This window comes from Balaenoptera acutorostrata, chromosome 3 (genome assembly GCF_949987535.1).
Source record: "Balaenoptera acutorostrata chromosome 3, mBalAcu1.1, whole genome shotgun sequence".
In the NCBI taxonomy this organism is placed as follows: domain Eukaryota; kingdom Metazoa; phylum Chordata; class Mammalia; order Artiodactyla; family Balaenopteridae; genus Balaenoptera; species Balaenoptera acutorostrata.
In genome coordinates this window covers 66,358,950-66,378,018 of record NC_080066.1, presented here as the reverse complement: position 1 = coordinate 66,378,018, position 19,069 = coordinate 66,358,950, and the positions used below count along the sequence as shown (strand labels likewise).

The window sequence follows — 19,069 nt, the reverse complement described above, 5'->3', positions numbered from 1 at the left end:
GAGAAGATTTTGCAAAATGCAGAACAAAGAAAAAAGAACAATATATGGAAAAATGGTTAAGAAATTTGAAGATGGAGTGACTTAGAAGATTTAACGTATGTTTGACTGGAGTTTCAAAAAGATACAATAGAGAGCATGGGATAGAGATAACAGCAAATAATTTTTTCAGAATTGATGAAATACACTAATCTACGCATTAAATAAACTCATCCATTCCAAATGTGTTAAATTAAAAGAAATCTACACCTAGTCACATCACAGAACACTGACTATAAAGTAAAAATTTTTCAACAACCAGGAAAAGAGGTTATCTTCAAAGGAGTGCACATCAACAGTTGACTTCATAACAGCAACAGTGGAAGCCAGAAGACAGGGTAATGAATGTGTTCAATGTACTGAAGTAAATTAATTGCCAAGCTAGAATTCCATACAGGCAAAAACATCTTTTAAGAATGAAGGTGAAAGGGACTCCCCTGGTGGCACAGTGGTTAAGAATCCGTCTGCCAATGCAGGAGACACGGGTTCGAGCCCTGGTCTGGGAAGATCCCACATGCTGCGGAGCAACTAAGCCCATGCGCCACAACTACTGAGTCTGCTCTCTAGAGCCCACGAGCCACAACTACTGAGCCCTCGTGCCACAACTACTGAAGCCTGCGCTCCTAGCGACCATGCTCTGCAACAAAAGAAGCGCACCGCAACGAAGAGTAGCCCCTGCTCACGGCAAGTAGAGAAAGCCCACGCACAGCAACGAAGACCCAACACAGCCAAAAATAAATTTTTTTAATAAATAAAATAAAAACCTTATAAAAAACGAATGCAGGTGAAATAAAGACATTTTAAAACAAAATAATAAAAACAAAACTTAAGAGATTTCCCATCAGTATTCCTGCAGTAAATGATAAAGCCTATAATTAAGGCAGAAAGAAACTGATCCCAGATAGAAATTCTGAGGTGCAGGAAGAGCTAAAGAGCAAGGAAAGTATTAAATTTGTGGGATAAAACTAAATGAACATTGACTATATAAAGCAACAATAATAGTATTGTGAGATTTTAAAATGTAGAATTAAAATACACTACAACAGTAGTATATATATTGGGAGGGGTAGGTGGAATTATAGTTTTCTAGGTCCTTGTATTATCTAAGATGAAGATATAGTAATTAAGTTTAAATGTTAGTAAGTTAAGAGTGCATGTTGTAATTTCTTTGGTAACCAAAGAATAAAAGAGTATATAGCTTCCAAACTAGTAAGGTCAGGGCAGGGGTGAGAAGTGGGGAGAAGAAAAAAAGGAAAAGAAACATAGAATATTTGGTCAAATAGAAAGAAAATAAAATGTTAGATTTAACCTAAATACTAGTATATCAGCAATTACACTTGTACCAAGACTCAGTGACTTAAAACAAGAAACATTTTCCCACTGAGTCAGCTGGGTGCTTCTTCTGCTCTCAGCTCGGGACCTCATGCATCTGCAGTCACCTGAGAGTTGGATAGGCAGCTCTGCAGATCTTCCCTAAGCTCTCTCACTTTTGGGGGGTCTGAGAGGTTGTAAGCTGGTCTAGAAAGACCTGACTTAGGACAACTTGTCTCTGCTCCACATGGTCTTTCATATACCAGAAATCTTCCTGGGCTTGTTTTCATGGCAAAGGCAGGGTTTGAAGAGAGTGCAGAAACATGCAAGGCCCCTTGAGGCCTAGGCTAAGAACTGGTACACCATGATTTCCCACATTCTATTGGTCACAGTCACAGGGCAAGATTTAAGAGGCTCGGAGGTATACTTACTTAACTGTGAAATCATATTGTAAAGGGCATGGATTCAAGGGAGCCATTAGTTATGACTAAATCTACCTCAATGATAAAATGCCAATGTACTAATTGTTCTGGTTAAAAGTCAAAGATTGTCAGACTCAATTAAAAAAAAAAAGAAGTTCAACTGTATGTTGTTGAAAAGAGACACATCTGAAACATAATGTTACATAAAGTTTGAAAGTAAAAAAGTGGTAAAAGATAAACAACATCAATACTAACCAGATTTCATTTCCAACTCAGGTTAAATGTTTCCAGAGAGAAATTTTTTGTTTATGTCAAACTAAAACCACATGTACAACAAATACCTCTATTAAATAGTTTAAAATGTAAAACAAACAAACAAACAAACAAACAAAGTAGCCATTGAGGGCTAAATAAACTAAGGTTAAAAGCAATACTAGAAATAAAGAGGATCATTTCAAATGATAATAGGTTCAGTTCGCCAGAAATATCAATTTGCTAATTTAATTTGTCTGAAACCTATAAGCTTAGCCTTAAAAACTTATAAACCAAAAATTGACATTACTGCAAGCCCACAGCTGCAGTGGGAAGTTTTAATATACCTCTGAGTAATTAATAGAAAAAGGATGTAAAATACTTGAACAACATGATTAACAAACTTGACTTAGCCATTTAGAGAACATTACCCCAAACAACTGCAGAACACAAATTCTTTTCAAGCATACATGGAATATTTATAATAATTGATCAAATACTATCTAGAAAGCAGATGTCAACAGATTCCAAAGGATTTACATGGACTATGCTCTGTGTTCAAAATGAAATTAAACTTTAACTCAGTTACAAATGTTAACTAGGAAATCCCCATGTATTTGGAAATTAATGCATTTCTAAATAACCTACAAGTTAAAGACAATTTTATAATGTAATTTTGAAACGACCTTGAACTGAAATGTAGTAAATATACCACATTTCAAAACTTGTGAGATCAAGTTACAGTGGTGCTAAATGGAAATATTTTAGCCCTGAAATGGGTACATTAGGAAAGAATAAAGACTGAAAATGAATGAGCTAAACATTTATCTAAAGAAGTTAGGAAACCAATAGCAAAATAACCCTGAAGCAAGTTAAAGAAAAGAAATAATGACATTAAAAACATAATTAATGAAAAATTGATTATTTGAAAAGACTACTAAAAGTGATGGATAATTTGTATATTGCTTTTGTAATTAAAAATCAATAAAATAAATGCAGATAAATACCTATATGTTACTTTCTTCTTTATAAGAGTGAGAAAATTATGCTACTGAAATATCCAGTAAAAGGGACTGATTATGTAAATTGATCTACATCACAATTGAATTTTATTCATTCATTAAAATATTAATTTTAATACCATAGAAAATGCTTATTATATACCATTAAGCAAAAACAGTATAAAAGCTGGATGTTTAGTATCATCTTAACTTTTTACAAAAATTTATAGAAAAAGCCTGCAAAGAAATATGTCTAATGTGAACAATGTTAATGACTTACATAGATTTATATGCTATAGACTTATGTGTGATTTTACTCTATTTCTTCATACGTTTCAAAATGCGTACCCCTTATAATTTCTAAAATAGTTGTGTTATACTCTTAAATTGGGAAAAGGAAGACATTTTTAAAAGATATATTCCTATTCTGCTCCCAATCTTCAGTTCACAGTTCATAGTAAAGCATTTCTATCACTTCCCTGAGAGACACGCTAAGTGGTAGAAACCAGAAAGTGACCTTCATGAAGGATGAGTTGCAGTCCTCTGGAATTCTAGGCTTATGGGTCTGCAAGTGATGCTGTGAGCACTGTTTCTGTTCTTCATAACCAAACGAAGCTTCCTGTTTCACTATTTACCTCCTAATAAGATCTTACCCTGATATGATAACAGTCAGAGGTTTTTTGGGTTTTTTGTGTTTGTGTGTGTGTGTGTGTGTGTGTGTGTGTGTGTGTGTGTGTGTTTTGTTTTTACCTAAACTTAAACCAGTATTCCATTCCATTTCTTTTTTATATATATAAATGTATTTATTTTATTTATTTATTTTTGGCTGCATTGGGTCTTCTTTGCTGCACACAGGCTTTCTCTAGTTGTGGTGAGCGGGGGCTACTCTTCACTGTGGTGCGTGTGCTTCTCATTATAGTGGCTTCTCTTTTTGCGGAGCATGGGCTCTAGGCACGTGGGCTTCAGTAGTTGTGGCCCACGGGCTCTAGAGCTCAGGCTCAGTAGTTATGGCGCACGGGCTTTGTTGCTCTGCAGCATATGGGATCTTCCCAGACCAGACATCGAACCCACGTCCCCTGCATTGGCAGGCGGATTCTTAACCACTGCGCCACCAGGGGAGTCCCTCCATTCCATTTCTAGCTATGGGTAATACTACTGAGCTGCATAATGGAATTATGAACTATTTGTGTGATTTATAAGATGTATAACTAACATATGTTTTATGGGATATAAAGACTTTGAAAGTTTGGTCTACTACATGTGTAATTAGGGTTGGTCCTCTGTGATTATTTAAGTTTTATATTGTTTTTTTTACAGTTTTTTCACTTTAGAAATGCTTGAGACATGTTTACGTTGATGATTGGTAGTTGTGAAACAAAAGAATTTGAGTTGTATAGCTTAATTAGTAGAGAGATTGGGGTAGTGAACTGACTTAGAAAAACTCAAACTCATAAAACAGATATTCAAAAAAGCATATGCTACCCTCTAAAGTCAACAAAAACTAGACATATTTTCACAAATCAGATAAGTAACTCTCTAAATCTCTTTACTGTCTTTCTACAGGAAGAAGCAATTCCGGTATCTTCTAGAAACGAAAGGGAAAAAACCTGGTATTGTCAATGAAGAAAATAATGATAGCAAGAGACTTGTGGGAGAAAACACAAATCGTGCTACACTAAATTATACCACAAGAGACTTTTATAATGAAAAGCTGGAGGTAAAACTATCATTATCTTTGGAACCTATTGTCTGGATAAATCCCAAATGGCTTGAGACTTGGGAGTTGTACGTTTCTCTCCTAATCAGTTAGGATAACCTTTTTTTGTTCTGGAATGTTAGCCAGCGTTATATACAGAGCTGGGGACAGTAGGCACCAAGGCATTAGGGAAGAAGTAGAGCCCATAGTTTCAATATATTTAAGCAGAAAAAAAAAATGTTCAAAAGAAATAGGTACCAAAAATCTAGACCAAAGTAGGTCCAGATCTCTCTGAATTAAGAAAACTGGTATAGGCTTGCTCTGAGTACTTAACTAGCCTGTGCCGGCCTGGCAGAGGACACAGCAGAACCTCCTTTTCTGTTCTCTTTGCCTAGGTCCTTGATGTTTTAATTCACTATTTTATTCTCCTACACCATTACCTTCTGTGTTCTTAGTCACATAATTTTAACCTATTCTGTTTCCACCATAGCTATTTAGACAGAAAAGCTGGAACCAATTCTTTATTCCTTTATGTGTTCAGAAGTTTACTGAGGGAACATTGTGCTAGGGTACTGCAGAACTACGAAGAAGAAAGCCATGCAGCTCCTGCCTTGATGGAACTCAGAGAAAGCTGCAGAAACAAGTCATCTAAATAACAATAGAAAGTTCAGATTCTACAAGAGATTTTGAGGGGACTAAGTGGTGTGTGTGTATATGTATATATATACACAAAATGGCCAAACATTTTTCAAATGTTTTATAACAGCTGTGAGATTCTTTATTCAAACCATATTGTAGCTGGAAACTCAGTATTTCAAAAGAAAGCAAAACAGCAGAGCTGTTCTTGTTGTAGATAGAGTTCAGAGCTTTATTTGATTGGATCTTCGATTCTTTTCCTTTCCCTCACCTCACCCCCTGTCCTGAAGCATATTTTTGGAACCCATAGGGCTCTAAGGATTATAGCTTGAAAAATGCTTGAGAACTCAGTGCAGCAATATTTTTATAGCATCCTGAAAAATGTTCAGATTCTGCTTTAAATTCTCCTAGTGCAAGAAAGGTCACTGCTTCATGAGGTAGCTGTATATCACTGAACAACTCTAACAGTGAAGAAATTCTTACCCATGTTAAGCGAAATCTGCCTCCTAATAACTTTCAATTAGTGATCCTAGTATTATTGCCTTATGTAGAAAAGAGAACAAGTCGTTCTTATGAAAACTCTTCAAATACTTGAAGTCAGTTCCTTGAAGTCCTCTCTATAGTCATACTTTCATTCATTCAAAAATCAGTGTTGAGCACCTATCGCACATAATACTTGGGCTGTAAGAAGTCGCTGTCCTTATCCTCATGGATCTCACATTCTAATGGGGGAGATAGACATGTGCAGGGATAAATGTAAATCACTACGTCAAGAGAGTAGAAGAGGGATAGCTTATCCAGGTCAAGAGAGGCTTTCTAGAGAAGAAGCTTCCTGAAATCTTAAAGGATAAAATATAGCTATATGATAAAGGGAAAAGGGCATTTCTAGGAAATAGCACAGTATGAATAAAAGACATGGAAGCATAAATTAGTTAAGGAGAGGGCCAGGAACTTTAAGCAGTTCACTGTTGTTGAAGCACAGAGACTGAGGTAGATGGTGTTAAAAGATGAGACTGGGAAGGTAGTAAGAGGGGAAAAGAGATTGAATTTAATCCCTTGGCAAATAGGAGCTTCCCGATGTTATGAAAAGGGAAAATGAAAGCCAAGCTGGCAGGATTATGAGTCCTTGTCTTCCTGAAAGCAGTCAGTTCTAGGAGTCAAAAATTAATACTGATTTCAATAAAGGACATTTAGAAAAATATCAAAGAGCTGCTTGCAAAACAAGAACAGTTTCATAGAGAAATCTACCAACTCTTTAAGGAACAGACAATTCCAATAATTTTTGAATTGTTCAAGAGTATTAAAAAAAAGGAAAACTTCTTCACTTTTTAAAGTCAGACAGTGTAACATTGAATCCAAACCTTCCAGGACTGCACAGAAGAAGAAAAGCCAGACCAAATACCTAAGAATATTAATGATGCAAAAATCCTTAAAAAATTATATCAAGCAAAATACAGCAGAACATTAAATGAATAATGAAACATTACAGCCAAATATGGTTTAGTCTAGGAATGTGAGAAATATTCGATATCAGTAAATTATTAATAGATCTAAGGTAAAAATTTGTGATTATTTCTATCGATATTCAAAAGGCATTTCATACAATTCAACATCTGTCCTTAATTTTTTCAACTCAATAAATAGGATAATTAGAAATTGGATAGATAGCTGTAGTAATTAAGGCAGTATAGGAATAGATACATAGACCCATGGACAAAATAGCCAGAACTATCCCACGTGTATATAGGAAAACTTTATACAGATAGCAGGTATTGCAGACTAGTACAGACAGACTATCTAATAAATGCTACTGAGGAAATGGAATATCAAATCAGAAATACAGACCCCCTACTTCACACCACACAAGAAAAATTAACTCCATATCAAATAACCCAAGTATGAAAAGCAAAACTTTAAAGTTCTCACTTAAAAAACAGATGGAACGGGCTTCCCTGGTGGCGCAGTGGTTGGGAATCTGCCTGCCAATGCAGGGGACACGGGTTCGAGCCCTGGTCTGGGAAGATCCCACATGCCGCGGAGCAACTGGGCCCGTGAGCCACAATTACTGAGCCTGCGCATCTGGAGCCTGTGCTCCGCAACAAGAGAGGCCGCGATAGAGAGAGGCCCGCGCACTGCGATGAAGAGTGGCCCCCACTTGCCACAACTAGAGAAAGCCCTCGCACAGAAACGAAGACCCAACACAGCCATAAATAAATAAATAAATAAAATTAAAAAAAAAAATCTTCTAAAAAAAAAAAAAAAAAACAGATGGAACTATGACCTTGATTGGGTAGGCTATGATTTTCTAAACTCCCAAAGGCACAAACTAGAGGGGAAAAATTTGATAAATTTGGCAATAGAAGTCATTTTTATTCAAAACAGGGATAGTTTCAGTGGAGTCATATAAGCAGAGTCCTGATTAAAGTGGTTTGAGCAGTAAATAAGCAATCAAGAAGTAAAGACAGCGAATGTTGACTACTGTTTTGAGAAATATCAAAGGGAAAAGAAAAAACCTGAAGCCACATAACATTATAGAAAGAATACTATGCCATTAGGAGACTTGGATTTGAGCCCATGATTCCACCACTTATTTATTGCCTGAAAGTTCTGAATGTCCCTTAATCACTTTCTCTTGACTCACAACCTAGCATTCACCACTTCTTAAAAAATATTTAAATCACTGCAACACAAAGTGCTCATTCTCTCTCCTCTGTATATCCTGAGTTGTTAAAGGAATTACTTGAAGTAAGTTTCTCACAAATCAGGGTAAGCAGACCCTTTCATTATACATATGACATGTATAATTCTGTTGCTTGGTAGTTGTTCATTCAACCTCCTGACTCATTCTGAAAAAGATTTAAGATGGACGGAGAGCTGAAAGGGACTTTAAAAGAATCCAGTCATGTTCTTAGACAGGTAAGGAAAACTGGAAACTTAGGTGAACTACTGAGGCTCACATGGTGAGATCCTGACTGAACTGCCTCTAGAACTCAGACCCTCTGATTCCTGACCTTGGCTTCTTTCACAGTATATCATGCTGTTTCCTGAAGTCTTCTTGACCACCCCAGCACAAAGGGCTCTCGCTTCTTTGAACACTGATTGTATTTGCCGTCTAAACATCTCATTCAGCACTTATTTACTGTTTCATTTCTTTCAGTTAAGCTTTTAACATGTGTAGGCCATCTCTCCAACTAGACTGCAGGTTCTACAAGGACTAGACTAGAGTTTTCTCTAGGTTAGTATTAGTAGATGATGTCTAATCCTGAGCAAGTCTCTCGACCTCTGTTGACCTTAGTTTCCCATTTATAAAATGGAGAAATGGATTAAATTCCTATACAAATACCATTATAGTTAGCGTAACTCTATAACAAATCTACCTTTGACCTACTTTTTTTCCTATCTTCATGACAACAAAATTTTAGTTCAATGAAATAATATAAACAATATTGTAAGGAGTTCACCTCATCAGGATTGAACTTGTAAAATACTTGATTTATGACCCCGCACAGGGATACTGTGGGCTAGAAAAAAATAAGTATATGAAAGCATTTGAGAATGGAAAAAGCATTATTCAAAGAGCAACAACTTCTTGACAGGTCAGGGCAAGAGAGGTATCTCTAATGTGCTCTTAACAGGATCATTCTGGACATGCAGAGTGCATCGTCCTGGCAGACACCTGATGAGTTTTAGGACTCATCAGGTGAGTATGTATGGAGAGACAGGGTAATTGGCTTAGAAGAGAGAAGAAATGATGAAGTAAAGATGCTTTCAAACACATTTACTAAATTAAGGGTTATTATAATAGATAAGGTTCTGTATCAGCATGTTTATAAAGAAGTCATGGAAGAAACTATAGCAGGAAATTTTAAACCACCAAAAATTGCACTATGCCAATTATGAAAAGTTTAATTTGTATTATGTATAAATTATTTAACAAAATTCATCATTTAAAAATTCTGTAAATTTTTGTTATCCCTTATTACTATAAAATTTTTCCAGCCCCTGCCGCTAGAACTTTTAAAATTCAAAATCATGTTTTCAGAAGCTTAGAAATCTGTAAGAGAGGTCTTCTACTTGTGGAAATACATTGCCCATTGTAAAATATTGCTCATTTTAGTTACTGATCTCTGGTGATTCACATTTGTCTTTCTTCCTGGTAGTCCCTTTGTAGCCCAGATTTACTGAGTGTTAAAAGGGAGCAGCTAAATGCTGTTCTCATCGACAAGCTAACTTAGTGCAGGTGGCTAAGTCCCAGACTGTATTTCAGAGTTAGTGAAGTTAGGTTCACCAGAGAAGTCGCCAGCTGGAACCATTTGTTATTTATTGCCCATCAAAATCTGTACATATTTTTATGATAGGTCAATTCATGACCTATTGTTTTTAGCACATGAACTAAATCAGATCAGCATGTTGATCCCTGAATGGTGAGTGATTACTTAGAGAAATCTTATATGTCATAGGAAAATTTCCAAAATATGCCTCTGTTAGAGGAAGTTAGTGACAATTGGGACTCACCATTAATTTATATTAATTAATCAAGAATCTAAAACATTTATTTTGTTGTTTTATAAATTGTAAAAATTTGGAAAAGGAAGAGAAATAGAAAAAAGGAGCAAAAAATACTCATTGTCTCAATACCCAAAGACAATCTTAATGACACTTCAGTATAATTTTTTATTAATTTTCTATATATTTTTGTAACTTTTAAATGAAAATTTCAAACATACAACAAAGTTGAAAGAATTTTACAGTAAACACTCAATACCCAAACCTAAATTCTACTCTTAGTATTGTACTGTACAGTGTACTTGCTTTGTCACTTATCTATGCATTTACCCATCCTTTATCCATCAACAATCCACCTTATTTTTAAAATTTGTTTTAAAGTAATTGCACACATTACCACACCTCTCCCTAAATAATTCAGCATGCAGATCATTAGAGTTCAGTATTTCATATAGTTTCTTATTTTGAGGTAAAATTTATATACAATGAAATGTAAATCTTAGGAGTACAGTTGCTAAGTTTTGACAAATACATACACTTATGTAACCCAACCTCTATCAGAATTTCATTTTATATTTTTCTTTTTCCACTTAACATTATAATGTAAGCATTTTCCTTGTTAGTACAAATCTCTGTAGTGTGATTTTAATGGCAATATTTGTTGATATTTTAAATTTAACTATTTTTAAATTATTTTGGTGTTTTGATTTGAGTTGGAGGTTTCAGTATATCCTTTTCCAAGTAGTTAAACCTATTGACTCATTGACATTTATTATTTCTTTCTTCCTCCATTTATGTGAATTGCTTCTTCTTTAATTCTGATTATCTGATCTATTCCATTGATTTTTTTCCATATATATTATGGCACTTTCCATCATCATGCCTAGATACTCTCTAAAAGTATCAACAGCCAAAATAAATGTTGAATTCTTGCATTAATCAAAATGGCTTTGTTTCAGCCTCTAGGATGATATCGAGGCCCAGTGCCCCAATAGCCTCGGGCCCAAAACTTCCTCTGTTGTGTTTTTTTTTTTTTTTTTTTTTTTTTTAATTTATTTATTTAATTAATTAATTTATTTATTTTTGGCTGTGCTGGGTCTTCGGTTCGTGCGAGGGCTTTCTCTAGTTGCGGCAAGTGGGGGCCACTCTTCATCGCGGTGCGGGGACCGCTCTTCATCGCGGTGCGCGGGCCTTTCACTATCGCGGCCCCTCCCGTTGCGGGGCACAGGCTCCAGACGCGCAGGCTCAGCAGCTGTGGCTCACGGGCCCAGCCGCTCCGTGGCATGTGGGATCTTCCCAGATCAGGGCTCGAACCCGTGTCTCCTGCATTAGCAGGCAGATTCTCAACCACTGCGCCACCAGGGAAGCCCCTCTGTTGTGTTTTGAACCCAGGTTTTTCATTTGCAGACTGCCAGACCCAGAAGTTGAGTGGGAACACTGTCTCTTCTGAAGGCCAAGTTCTGGGTCCCAGGCTTGTATATATGTCCTCTTCCTCCTTGTACACTTTTCCCCCAACTTTGTCCAAATGGTCTTGGCCACATAAGTCACTGTACTGCATCACTACATGCTTTCCTAAAATACAGAGTGAATTCAGAGTATGGATATTTCAAATATGTATATGGATATTAACTGACCTCATACTAATTAAGACTGTCAGCCTCAATGCCCTGATATACTTACTACTAGAAGTCATGAATCTATGCATTCAGTTAATTTGTGCGAAGTAAACTACTTTCACTGAGAAAGGAGAAAGTCTATCAATGAAGAAATAGTTGTTATGATCCAGTGATTCCAATAAAGAAACACTTTTCTTAACTATAATTTAAAAGCTTTATTTCCCCCCACAATTAGCAAATGGGTTTCATATTAGTTCACCTGCAAGTTTTCTTCCTACAGCTGCCAAGAAATACATTTTTAACAGAGCTGTCCCACGGAGGTGGGAGTGGACTGGACAGAAGTGAGCTCCCAGTTGCTGTCTTTACTCAAGCAGAGCTCTGTGTCCAGAGTGTCTAGGAGAGTCTTCCTGCTATGAGGGGTGGGGGTCAGAATAGATTATTTCAAGTTTCTCTGGTTCAGCTAATTGTTGCTTTGGTTTTGGGATTAATTATGATTGACTGTAAAGTGTTCTTTTTTTTAACAGGAAATAAAGGAAAAAAAGAAATTCTGCAAGATGTATATCGAGGATCTTGTGAAGGAAGCCACAGAAATCAACATGAAAAATGAGGCTTTGCAGAAGCTTTGGCCACAGATGTTCATTGAGCTTGTTAGGGATGCAGTCATGGAGATCCGCAATAAAAATTCCTATATGAAGCTTTGCCTACAGCAGATAACTGACCAAAAATAGAAATGGCTTTTAGTTACAGTTGATTTTTGCAGTTCTATGTTTTTGAAGGTTGAAAATATGCAGGTTAAACATGTTAAAACAACAACAACACTATCCTACAAACTAGAAAGACTAGCGTCAAAGCATTATTGCCTACTGTTCTTGTAGTTAAAGGTTAGGAAGGAAAGAAGGAAAGAGAGGGAAAGGGAGGAGTCATTTCCTATGTATGTTGACCAAGCAATCTTTGGGAACTTAGCAGTCTTTAGAGATAGCCTGGGCCTTGAATGGGCCCCGCATCTTGAGTTCTTGCTTTGACTGGTGCCCCTGCTATAGCCCAAAGCACGTAGTGTTTGCTCATGGTTCAGCATGAGTTGCTTCTATCTACTTTCAGCTGATAATTTTTAGTTACTTGCCTCTTTATTTTATGTCATTATTTCAAAGCCAAAAATATGTTCTTTTTTATGAGTGAAGAATAAACTTATTAATAAATTAGTTTAAAAGAAAATGTGTTTGCCTCCTTAATCTGGTCAGAATTGTCATATTTATTATATGTTTCTCTTTAGCTGAGTGGGAGCCCTTCTCTTCACTTATATAGGAAGAGGCCTCATTATTCTAAGGATGCATCCTCAGGGCACCAAAGGGGGTCCTGGGGGGTCACTATAGGCAGAAGATATGAAAATGAGTCAAAACTGGGGCAGGAAGAAAATGCTTTTTCCTAGGAGATCCTGAGTGTATGTAAAATGTGGTGGCTAATCATTAAGTCTCCTTCTCTGAATGGTGTTTCTTTCTGTTGTTAGCTATTCTAAGGCTCTTTTTTTAGGTAGGCATGTATACCTGTACCTCAAAATTATTAGGGATTTATGAGTGAAAGTTTCTAATTTTTCTAATTCCAGTTGAAGGTCAAACAGGTAAGTAAGATGTAAGCCAGGTGTTGTCATACTTCCTGCTGGTGAGGAAGGTGTTTGGAGCCCATTACCATAGCCAGAAGTGATACAACTTTAGAAACACAATCTTACAGGCCAATAAATAGGAATTCTCCAATTTGCTCAGATTTTACCAGGCAACTCTATCACAGCAGGACCACCAGGATGTGGGAAAATGAGAACAGAAGTTACGGGACAACAAAGTCCAACGGAAATGCTCGGAAGGAAGTGAGGTAAGCTGCCTTTGCAGTTCTAAGAAAGGCCTACATCCTTAAGAGCTCGCGGTCACCCTTGCCCAAGGAGTGCTCAAGTTTAGGAGGTTAGCATCATGTTTCAGAACGTAGCCTTTTAAGTCTCACTGTCCTGGGTTTGCATCTCAGCACTTCAACTCCCAGTTTAGCTTGTGACCCATCTGCACCTCAATGTCCTCATAATAGTACCTACCTCATAAGATTGTTCTGAGGATCAAATGAGATAATGCATTTAAAGCATTTATCATAATGCCTGGCACAAAGCGACCACCCAGTCAAAGAAGCTGTTCTTCGTCTTCTTCTAGAAACAGGTTGAACCACAGAGTTGGTGCCCCAGGACAGGAAGAACTCAGTGTCTCCTGATAATCCTCTGTCTCTAAATTGAAACATATGGACCATCTCTCATCTGTCTGGTAAAGGGTGATCTCTCCCGGGGTCTCTGTCTTATTTGGTATAGAAATGAGACCTACCTTGAGGGTGATGTTGAGATGAGAAATAATATCTTGTTCGTGGGCTTCTAGGAAATAGGAGAGGCAAGAACGTGTGACTCCTCAGGCATGTGGGGAACAGTTGCTCACTCAAGGCCAGGCAGGTGAACGCCTGGCTGTTTCAGAAATGACCTGTCTAGCTTCCTGAATGCTGCCTCTCTGCCCCTAACCCTCCCACCACTGATGCTAAAGAGACTTGACCCTCACATTCACATGAATTCTTGGCCCTCCGCAATCCTCCTGGGTATTTAAGGAACCGAAGGTCAGCACACACTGACTTGGCAGAAAGCCTACATGCACTGCTGCCTCTGCCCAGACCACCTGCTTCTGGCCTTCTCGTTCCTGAAACCAAACCTCCTTAATGCCCCAGCTTTAGCCACTTGGTCTCTCATCCCTTTGTACCTGAGCCCCCTCTTGACTACCCCCACTGTCTCATACTAATTGATTTCTATTACTTGAATCCTTATTTTGCCTGGTCCCAAACTCCCACTGGCTGTGTCCTCCCATATAATTCTTGTCCCCTGCAACTAAGCTTCCTCCCAACCCATGCTTGCTGGAGTTCCTGGGCGAGAATTACGCCCAGATGCAAGGACAAGGGGATCTGGGTCTACTGTGGCTGGAATCAACTGAGGGCCCTATGTTGCTAGTGGTGATCCCTGGAACGAGTTGTCCTCTCTACTTGAGGCTTTCCAGGGTCTTTGGGAAGGGGGAAGAGATGCACACCCCACAGTCTGAGACTGTCAAGGCTAGTATGTTCTGAAGGATTGCTTTTTTCCAAAAGGGATCTCGAGCAGAAACAGAATATCGCCTCAAAAGCAGAAATGTCCAGTATCTGCCATCTGGCGAGATACTGTCCCCCATGTTCTGGTTCAGCAGTTAGGTTGTTAACGTGTGCTGTTACATCTGGGGATGGCTGCTAAGTGTGCTGTTGGATCTGAGGCTAGCTAAGTGTGCTACTGTCTGAGGATGGTGCTGGTATCAGCTCCCCACTTCCAGAACTTCACTCCACTAAAGGCCTGGCACGTGAGACGTGAAGCCTTACCCTGCTCCTGATCTACTCCTGACGAGGGCAGGGACTACAGTGGAATTCATATTCTCCTCCACCGACTAATAATAATCATAACAACAACTAAGATTTATTGGGTGGTGCCTTGCATTATTCTAAGCTCTTTACATGCATTGTCTCATTTAATCTCCCCACACTGTGATATACATGTGCTATTACCCCTATTTGAACATTAGAAAACTGAGGCAGAGAGGTTAAAAACCTCACCCAAGGGTATTTCAGCCAGTATATAGTAGATAGGACCTGCATTCATAACCACTGTTAGTCTTAAGCATCTGGCATCTGAGTAAAATAAATGAAAGAATGAAAAGAAAGGAAGGAAAGGAAAGGAAGAGGAAGGAAAGGAGAGAAGGACAAAAGAAGTGAAAAGAAGAACCTGGCTAGTTAGCAAGGCAAAAATGCAACATAGAATACAGAGATACTGCTCAGGAGAGTATTAAGTTAAATCTTGAAGAACAAAGGTTAGTTTTCCTAACCTGCTTTTATGGGTCAGCTGGAGATGGAATGGTTCCTGTTGCCAAGAAGTTCAGAGCCAAGTTTGAAACTTGATCACGGTGACTGTGGTTAACCAGTATTGGTGGAATATTTATCTTTGATCCTGATTTTCTACTTAGGTTTATGTTTTCCTGGCTCATTGTATGTATCTTTTGTTGCAAGCTTCCTCAAATCCTTTCTGGAAAGAGGATAAGGATAAATAAATGAGCTAAAGTATACCCCAACTCCAAAGAATACACTACTCCTATATTTTTGGGCAATGAAATACTTTACAGTTTCTCTTCAGGAGACAATGAAACTATTAATTCCTTACACCAGTCTCTCTAAGCTTGAGTTATCAGAGAGTTGACTCTTTCTTCTCTTTGTTTACCTTGAAATATATCAACATGCAGAAATGCAGGTAGAATAGTATGTCAAATAAATACCCTGTATCTACCACCAAGCATAACAGATATTAGTATTTTTCCACATTTGCTTCAGATTTTAAAAATAAAACATCACTGGAGCCTCTGTGTACCTCTTTCCCTAGAGGTACCACTATCCTGAATTTGATGCTTATCATTCATTCATGTTTTCATACGATTCCTATTTATGCATACATGCATAGGGAGTTCATTGAATTGACTTATATTTTCATACTTTATATAAATAGTATCATGCAGTATGTATTTTTTGCATATTTTTTTTCCATTCAGTATTCTGTTTCTGAGTAGCTCTACCCAGAAACATAACTGATGGGAGTAACTCTACTTTCTTTTTTACTGCTGTTTCATATTTGACTGTATGACCAATGCATGATTTATATATCCATTTTCTTGTTGGTGGGCATTGAGTGATTTCTGGTTTATAACTATTACACACAATGCTGCTTTGAATATATGTGCTCACATGTCTTGAGTTTTGGGGGTACCCAATTGGCAGTGGAGTTTCTGGGTCATATGCACACATTCAACTGCATTAAATATTGTCAAATTGCTTTCTGAAGTCATTATCAGTTTACATTCCATAAGCAGAGAATACAGTTCAGTTGTTCCACATACTCAATGACAATTAGATTTTTTTTTTAATTCTTTATTGAATTTGTTACAGTATTGCTTCTATTTTATGTTTTAGGGGGTTTTTTTGGCTGCAAGGCATGTGGGATCTTAGCTCCCCGATCAGGGATCGAACCCGCACCCCCTGCGTTGGAAGGTGAAGTCTTAACCACTGGACCACCAGGGAAGTCCTGACAATTAGATTTTAATTTTTGCAATCTGATGTGTTAATGTGAAGTATGTGTGTGTACTTGAGGGTGGCTTTTGTGCAGAGAAGAGATTGTTCAAGACCTTTTTTTTTTCTTAACATCTTTATTGGAGTATAATTGCTTTACAATGGTGTGTTAGTTTCTGCTGTATCACAAAGTGAATCAGCTATATGGATATATATATCCCCATATCCCCTCCTTCTTGCATCTCCCTCCAACTCTCCCTATCCCACCCCTCTAGGTGGTCACAAAGCACCGAGCTGATCTCCCTGTGCTATGCGGATGCTTCCCACTAGCTATCTATTTTACATTTGGTAGTGTATATATGTCCATGCCACTCTCTCACTTCGTCCCAGCTTACCCTTCCCCCTCCCCGTGTCCTCAAGTCCATTCTCTACGTCTGCATCTTTATTCCTCTCCTGCCCCTAGGTTCTTAAGAACCACTTTTTTTTTTTTTTTAGATTCCATATATATGTGTTAGCATACGGTATTTGTTTTTCTCTTTCTGACTTACTTCACTCTGTATGACAGACTCTAGGTCCATCCACCTCACCACAAATAACTCAGTTTTGTTTCTTTTTATGGCTGAGTAATATTCCATTGTATATATGTGCCACATCTTCCTTATCCATTCATCTGTTGATGAACACTTAGGTTGCTTCTATGCAAGACCTTTTTTTAAAGGTGAAATTTATATACAGTGAAATGCACTTAAGTGTAAAATCTGATTAATTTTGAAAATATCATCAACAACCCAATTAAGATATAAAACATTTTAATCACTTGAGAAAAGTTGTTCTAGTCTATCCTTGCCCTCCCCTATGAGCTACTATTTTTCTAATTTCATTCACCATTGATTGATTAATTTTGTCTCTTCTAGAACTTCCTGTAAATGGAACAATACAGTATGTACTCTTGTGTCAGGCTTCTTTTACCCAACATATGTTTTTGAGAATCACTCATATTGTTTCATGTATCAGTAATTGATAATTTTTTATTGCATATTGTGAAGATACCACAATTTGTTTAACCATTCTATTGGGTTGTTTCTAACTTTGGGGCTATTATGAATAGACATTTTGTACAAGTCTTTTTGTTCAATGGAACTACTGGGTCATAGAATAGTTTTAAGTTGGACTTTATAAGGAATTGCCATACATTTTTTCAAAGTGTTTGTATGATTTTACACTCCCTCCAACAATGTATAGAGAGTTCTAAGTGCTCCACATATTTGCCAACATTTGTTGTTGTGAGCCTTTATTATTTTTAACAATTCTAGTGTGGCTTTTTCAGCCATCTCATTGTTGCTTTAATTTTATTTTCTCTGATGTCTAATGACGTTAATCATGTTTTTATGTGCTTTTTAGTCATTTTTATTTCTTCTTTTGTGAAGTAAATGTTCAGGTCTATTGCCCAATTTTAAAATTTGAATTGTCTTTTTATTATTGATTTGTATGGGTTCTATATATGTTCTAGATAAAATACTTCTGTTTTGAATTATGATTAAGTCAATTCATTGATTCTACTTTTATGGCAAGTGCTTTTTGAAGTTCTTTCTAAAATGGTTTGCCTGCCCAAAGTTTGCAAAGATATTCTCCTCTGTTTTCTTCTGGAGGCTTTATAGTTTTAACTATTACATTCAGGACTATTATCCTCCTTGAATTAATTTTTGTGAATGCTGTGAAGTAGAGGTCAAACTTCATTTTCTTTTCCATATGGAAACCCAGTTGTTCCTGTATAACTTGGTGCAGAAAAGTTCCTTTCTTCCATTGAATGGCCTTAGCAATTTATTGGAAAATCAATTGACTTGTATATGTGTGGGTCTCCTTCTAGACTTAACTATTCTTTTCCATTTAAAAATTTTTACATGAATACCATACTCTCATGATTACTGTAGCTCTGTAGTAAGTCTTGAAATCACGTAATGTAGTTCTTTCAACTTTATTTTTATTTTACAAAATTGTTTTAGCTAGTCTAGGTCTTTGCATTTCCATATAAATTTTAAAATCAGCTTGCCAATTTCTACAAAGAAAATGATTTGGGGCATTTTTATTGGGATTATAGTGGCTCTATAGATGAATTGGGGAAGATAGATATCTTAATATATTGAATCTTCCAATGCATGGGTATGAGATATCTCTCCATTTATTTAGATCATTTTTTCAGCAAAATTTTGTAAGTTTCAGTTTAAATTTTATTCTGAAATAAATTTATTTATGACTTTTTTATATTTTAAAGTATTTTAAAGTTTCACTTCCAATTGTTTTTGCTAGTATATAGTAATACAATTTATTTTTATATATAGCTGATCCTCATTATTTGTAGATTCTGTATTTGCAAATTCACCTATTTGCTAAAGGATATTTGTAACCCCAAAGTCAATACTCACAGTGCTTTCATGTTCATTCACAGACATGAGC

General features: G+C 36.9%; 1 protein-coding gene across 4 annotated transcripts in view; it reads left to right on the top strand.

Moving 5' to 3' along the window:
* The window catches only part of LRRC49 (leucine rich repeat containing 49), a 128,897-nt gene extending 116,229 nt beyond the window's left edge, over positions 1 to 12,668 (top strand). For all 4 annotated transcript variants that reach the window (XM_007197781.3, XM_057543748.1, XM_057543749.1 and 1 more), the window contains 2 exons: positions 4,586 to 4,739; positions 12,001 to 12,668. In XM_007197781.3, the coding sequence (XP_007197843.2) occupies positions 4,586 to 4,739; positions 12,001 to 12,204 (358 nt within the window). In that variant the 3' untranslated portion in view covers positions 12,205 to 12,668. The remainder of the gene's footprint in view (positions 1 to 4,585; positions 4,740 to 12,000) is intronic.
* Positions 12,669 to 19,069: the final 6,401 nt, after the last annotated feature.